General features: G+C 36.5%; 1 protein-coding gene across 1 annotated transcript; it reads right to left on the minus strand.

Annotated features, from left to right (window-relative positions):
- Positions 1-3,558: 3,558 nt before the first annotated feature.
- Positions 3,559-6,526, minus strand: LOC149169819 (LIM domain-containing protein WLIM1-like). The gene is made up of 5 exons (XM_089428818.1): positions 5,966-6,526; positions 4,849-5,833; positions 4,673-4,716; positions 4,049-4,138; positions 3,559-3,775 (listed from the first exon to the last, which is right to left on the minus strand). Exons 2-5 carry the CDS (start codon positions 5,021-5,023, stop codon positions 3,740-3,742), a joined length of 345 nt encoding a protein of 114 aa, XP_089284944.1. The 5' UTR covers positions 5,024-5,833; positions 5,966-6,526; the 3' UTR covers positions 3,559-3,739.
- Positions 6,527-6,822: the final 296 nt, after the last annotated feature.

A 6,822-nucleotide genomic window follows, 5' to 3' on the forward strand; every position in this document is an offset into this window, starting at 1 on the left:
AAGATGTAATGGCTGCCATCTACTTTGATCTGACTCCTGACTGTTCCTCTTCTTCAGAATTTGGTTTCTCTCCTCTTGCCCTCACTTTCTTTATGTGCTTCTAGATGGAGAAGAATGCAACTCTTGTGTGGGAGAGAGAGGACCCAATTCTTTATACATTATTTAACTCTAATATGGTACGTCCATCATATACCAATTCAACGCTTAAGATCTAATGCTTTAGATTAGAAACCGCTTTAGTGCTTTAATGCTTTAATGCTTTTAACGCTTTAATGCTTTAATGCTTTTGACCGGGTCACATTAAGATTTAGAAACTGCAGATTTCTAACATGTTGAGCAGAGGAAAACATTTCTGTTAAGAGATCCACTTGTCTAGAATTGACATGTGCATTCCCCATCTCTCATTTGAATTATTTTTCTCATTCTTTTTTTTTTTGTATTCCACATGCTTGCAAGTATCTTTGAAGCTTTATGATGGGATGTAAATACTTTCTAGAGCTTGCTCCCTTTGAGGTCACATTCCTTTTAGTTTTTAGGGTAGACATGGTCGTCTAAATAACATTTTTTGTTGATTTAGTGTTTTCCCGGGTCCTCACCTATCCATTCTTCAATGGGGTTTGAGAGTGCTATGTCATCCATATACATGTACACTCGCCCATCAATATTCCCTATTCCCTATACATATTACATATAAATTTCCTCTATTAGTGTATTATTTGTGGATCCCTTTGGCACTTTTCTTTTATTAACTTCTCTCTCTAGTTTTCCATTTACATTCTCTTCACTTATTTCTTGAGGATATACTTGATATGAAATTTACTTTTCTTATCTAGTTAATACCCCATAATGGTATTTGGACTGGAGGCGATCCTATGGTATTGCGCATTTTATAATCAATGGTTTTTGCACCGATTTTGGACTTTCTACAAATCATCTTGATCCAACTTATGTTGATTTCATTTTTCTTCCTCTAGTTATTTATATGACTACCTCTAAATATATGGTCATATTCATGGCATCTATGACATCTAAATAGTACATGATCATAATTCAAAGGTTGTTTCCAAACATCAACATGGTAGGATATTTTGATTAATTTTTGCATTGGCAGGGAGATATTCATATACACATAAGTCCTCACATATGGGAGATATTCATATGCACAGAAATCCTCACATATGAGTTGTAGCATCCTTTCTTGATCACTCCAGATTATGTTTCCAATACCTTCTAATATGTCCTCCTCCCAAAACTCTTTTCACAGAGGAAATAAGTGAAACCAAATTAGGGCCATTGAGATTTTTTCCTTCTCCAAGTTATACTCTCCTTCCCAGAATTTCATGAATAGTCTTGTATTATTGAAAAAATATGGGTAATTCTCAAATACCTTATTTCTATCTTCTAGATTTACAAAAATAATTGTCAACTAACCCTTTTCTCCCACGTTGAGATCAATGTGTACCTTCGATCGACACTTTCATTGGATCCATCCAACTAGTACTCTCTCCATTGATCAATTGTTGATGACATTACATATTAAGGTGAGATCCTTCATATATTGCAAATACTATTCAATTTATTCTGATTTTACGTTGCATTTCAAATCCTTGAATGATTTAGGGAGGGATCTCCCTTACATACAATTTTTCCAATTCACTCTACTCAAGGATTGTGTTTTTTCTATCCACATGAATTGGGTCCATAGTAGATCAATTGGGTGCTTACATCTAATGGCTTGAACTAGAATATCCATCCCTTGTGGCCACATTCTTCAAGGAGGTATTTGCACCCCACCCTCCTCGAGGTGCTTTCCATGGATACTTTCACATTGCATCGGATGGGTTAAGCTGTGAACTAATGTGGTAGAAATAAGAAGGAAATTGCTTCTATAAAACAATAGATTTAGGTCCTACAAAAAATTGTAACTCATTTTAAAATTTGAGCAAGGATAATGAGAATGAGATTTGATTCACTTATGTTTAAAAATGTAAAAAACCATTTTCAATATACTTTTTCTATATCTATATACATATAATTATACTCGTATATCACTAATTATATGAATTAAAATATAATATAATAATAAAAATAATTTATTAAATTTTAGTTTTTAGAATTAAATTTAAAAAAATAGGTGTAACTATATATATAAACAATCACAAATAGAAATTAAGAATTCAAAAGAGAAATGAGCATAAAATAAAATGCATTCTATCACAATCACTTTGAGCAAATATCAACTCAAAAATATTACCTAAACCACTTATCCTCTCTATGCTTCTATTAAGGCCGAAGTGAGTGAGTTCAAATTTATATGCTTGTATTGTATGTGTCTTTTTTCTCGAACTCAACTACCGTCCCCAGATCTATCTGTCTGAAGGGTATAGCTGGATGGGGTATGATTCAAAAGCTACAGGAGCAACCACCTACCTGTTTCCCACTACCTATTTTCCATTGGGTGGGATTCTTTACAACTCTGGAATTCTCTCATTGTCTCCTCCATCACTCGCAAGAAAGTTGGGTGGTCAGGTGAGAAATGGTCAACAACAACTAAATAATGGATTGGGTAAAGACTTCTGGGTCAATACTTCAGCTACTCCATACTTCAGCAACTAAAGTGGACTGGACATGGGTTTCGGGAAGTTGGGTAAAATATCATAAGTAAACAAGGGAAGTTGCGACGCAGCGAGTCCCTGCGTCAAGTTGAGCCTGCCTGAAAATTCGGAATAAACGTTTACCCAGTTGCTGGAACATCCGAAGTAGGAACAGCAGGTCTTACCATAGTCATTGTGTGAAAATACTCTTAGAGAACTCTTGCTTGGCATGTCCCACAATCTCACTGTCTTGTCCATCGATGATGAAAGTAAATACTGCCCACAACCATATTCAGGAGCTTAGCCACATGCTCAAAAAAAAAACTCTTGCTCAGGGACTAGCTTTCAATGTTTTCTTTCATCTAATCACACAAAAAAAAACAATGATAATTGTACCCATAAAAGTTTAATCAAATTTTGTGCTAGAAAATCATATGTACATCCACACAGTCATCTAAATGATTTAAGTAGGCCTAAATGACTCCATATTCCAGAGCCAATGTTTGGAGCCTGATGAAATTCCATTGGCTCAACCCCTTGTTTGCCATGGGATACAAGAAGACTTTAGAGGTTGATGACGTACCAAATGTTGCAGGCAAGGATACTGCTGAAGAGTCATATCGAGGACTTGAAACCAACTGGTGCTGCCAAAAGGTCGAGAGAAATATACAGAACCCATCAATGCTAAAGGCCATTCTGTCATCTATTTGGAAGGGAATGATAATCAATGCTTTGTTTGCAGCCATATTTAGCTGTGCAACATATATAGGTCCATATCTGATAAACTTGTTCGTAGAGTACTTGGGAGGAACAGAGCATTTTTCCTATGAAGGCTATGTGCTGGCCTCTGTTTTCTTTGGTGCAAAGACCAATGTCCCCAATAGTCATGTTAAACTGTACATTGCACCTTGCTAACAAACAAATGGGGATAATTGCACCAAAGATAATTTTCTCAAACTTCAGCTGCATAATCACTCGTGTACTGAATTCTCTGATACTTCTTTGACAGATGGAGTTTTGATAAGTTGGCTATAATTGCCCTTTTCTTTGAAGAGCTGAGCATGGTGATGTTTGCAATAAAGCCTGCCCTCAATTGCAATATAGTTCGAGGGACTGATAACACAACCACCATGCATACACTTGAATCATGCCTTGTGGTATCCCACACCTTCCACAGAAACCTGCAATACAAAAGAGCATGTCCAACCAGACAGTTTATTAATCCTGAGTTGAGATTTTACAGTCAGAAACTCCTTTGTTGACCATTTGAAAAAAAACCCATAACTATGAACATAATGAAGACATGCTGACGACTGAACCAAAAGTGTCTTTCTCTATGCTTCAAGAAGGAAATACTTTTGAGATTCAGTATCATCTTTACTTTAACTTAATACCAGGCAAGGTTGCCCAATCTAATCCTAAAGGTGGACAAGGTAACATTGAAAAATAATGACCTTTTCAATGGGATAAACTATATTTCCACAAGCAAGGCATTTCTCTTGTGTGCCAGAAAACAAAGCAGAGACCCTATTGGGTGTCTTAATCTGCACATACCAGAAGTTATTTATAAATGGAAACAGTTAATGCAGAGCAGGAAACAACCTTCTGAATTAAAGCAATCTGATTTTGAGACTACCTAAAAATCTGATTTTGTGACTATCTAGATTTACATCTAATCATAAATATGCTCTTGCAGATTTCAATAACCAAATGTAGAACCCTTTACACTTGTAAGGGGACAGCGAAGCAAATGTTGTTGATAATAGGTTCTGCCCTCAAAATAAAATTGCAATTATAATGACGGGACCATAAAGCGATATTGTCTAAGAACAGAACAATAACATGATTATAAGTTATACATGTATATTTGAATAGAAATATGTACCAACTCTGAATGTCTTTTACAACATTCTTTATGCTGATAAAAATAGTACAGCATCTCCATGCCTGTCTACATAGTCACAACCTTGTAACTTCTCACTGTAAGCTGACAAGAGATGTATTATACTTTGATACCTACATGATCATAAGTTATTGCAGGTTAAGAGCTTGCCAAGAGATATAGAGTAATACTGTACCTCACCATCATTCAACTTCTCATTTTTCACAGCTTTGGGAGTTCCTACAAGAAGTTGAGGAAATATTAGATCAATGGCAAATTCTCTCATTAGGCTAGGCAGAGGACCCTCACTCCAGACATGAAATAAATAAATTTTAGCCAAATGCATTTAGGCAAACATAAACCTCTACTTACCTTCAAAACTTTTGTCAAGACATCCAGTCCTCTTAAAGAGCTGATCGAAGTGAGGTTTGCAGTATAGCACCCCTTCAAAAGAAGAATAGTTGCTGAGCTGATAAACCACAAATGATGAGTTAGTATAATGATTGAGGGATATACTTAAGCACGTGGAAAGAAATTGAAAATACATATTTGCGGTCTCGTCATGAGGGAAAGAACCAATACCAAAGAAAGTAAAAAAAAGCTCAGCCAAACCATTTCAACTATTGTTTATGCTATGTTGCATCTGCAACTGATACAGCAATCGGAGCCCTGTAACTACCAATTGGCAGTGGCACATATAGCCATGAACTACCAGATCAAACCCACTACTGTATTTCCACAAGCAAGGCATTTCTCTTGTGTGCCAGAAAACAAAGCAGAGACCCTGTTGGGTGTTAATGCAGAGCAGGAAACAACCTTCTGAATTAAAGAAATCCGATTTTGAGACTACCTAAAAATCTGATTTTGTGACTATCTAGATTTACATCTAATCATAAAGATGCTCTTGCAGATTTCATTACTGCGCTTCACACTTTCAATAACCAAATGTAGAACCCTTTACACTTGTAAGGGGACAGCCAAGCAAATGTTGTTGATAATAGGTTCTGCCCTCAAAATAAAATTGCAATTATAATGACGGGACCATAAAGCGATATTGTCTAAGAACAGAACAATAACATGATTATAAGTTATACATGTATATTTGAATAGAAATATGTACCAACTCTGAATGTCTTTTACAACATTCTTTATGCTGATAAAAACAGTACAGCATCTCCATGCCTGTCTACATAGTCACAACCTTGTAACTTCTCACTGTAAGCTGACAAGAGATGTATTATACTTTGATACCTACATGATCATAAGTTATTGCAGGTTAAGAGCTTGCCAAGAGATATAGAGTAATACTGTACCTCACCATCATTCAACTTCTCATTTTTCACAGCTTTGGGAGTTCCTACAAGAAGTTGAGGAAATATTAGATCAATGGCAAATTCTCTCATTAGGCTAGGCAGAGGACCCTCACTCCAGACATGAAATAAATAAATTTTAGCCAAATGCATTTAGGCAAACATAAACCTCTACTTACCTTCAAAACTTTTGTCAAGACTTCCAGTCCTCTTAAAGAGCTGATCAAAGTGAGGTTTGCAGTACAACACCCCTTCAAAAGAAGAATAGTTGCTGAGCTGATAAACCACAAATGATGAGTTAGTATAATGATTGAGGGATATACTTGAGCACCTGGAAAGAAATTGAAAATACATATTTGCGGTCTCGTCGTGAGGGAAAGAACCAATACCAAAGAAAGTAAAAAAAAGCTCAGCCAAACCATTTCAACTATTGTTTATGCTATGTTGCATCTGCAACTGATACAGCAATCGGAGCCCTGTAACTACCAATTGGCAGTGGCACATATAGCCATGAACTACCAGATCAAAACCACTCCTACAGAGCTAAAGAAGAAATATTTTATGCCCGATGAAGACCATGGATTTAGATGAATTGCAAATTCCCTTGATCTTATGAGAGACGAGTAAACCAAAGATATCAGACAGAGTCCAGGCCATAGAGTTAACCCGTGGTTTGAGCAGCATTCAAATTTCATGTATACCCTAAAATGCATCCATATTTCTTCACATGGTGGTTTTAAATACACTACATCTAAACAATGTTCTCAGCACTGTTAAAGGCTAGCAAACCCTCTTCCTGCTTTATGTTCACCCCAGAATTGGAAAATACCTCAAAATGATCAATGGTTACCATGCTACTTTCTGAAAATACAAGCAATGGGGGATAATGACACCGCAGAGCATATGCTAGACCCAGAAAAAGACTGAACCCATGAGGACGGGCAAAGGCCACCACATGCGAATACGGTTTTAGGAGGCAGCTTATCTCCCAAAAAACATGGTCGAACCATTGAGGGCACCGGTTGGGATTCCAGAT

Source organism: Pinus tabuliformis, chromosome 4_2 (genome assembly GCF_031772625.1).
Source record: "Pinus tabuliformis cultivar Carrire ecotype Pingquan chromosome 4_2, CPIR1, whole genome shotgun sequence".
Taxonomy (NCBI): Eukaryota; Viridiplantae; Streptophyta; class Pinopsida; order Pinales; family Pinaceae; genus Pinus; species Pinus tabuliformis.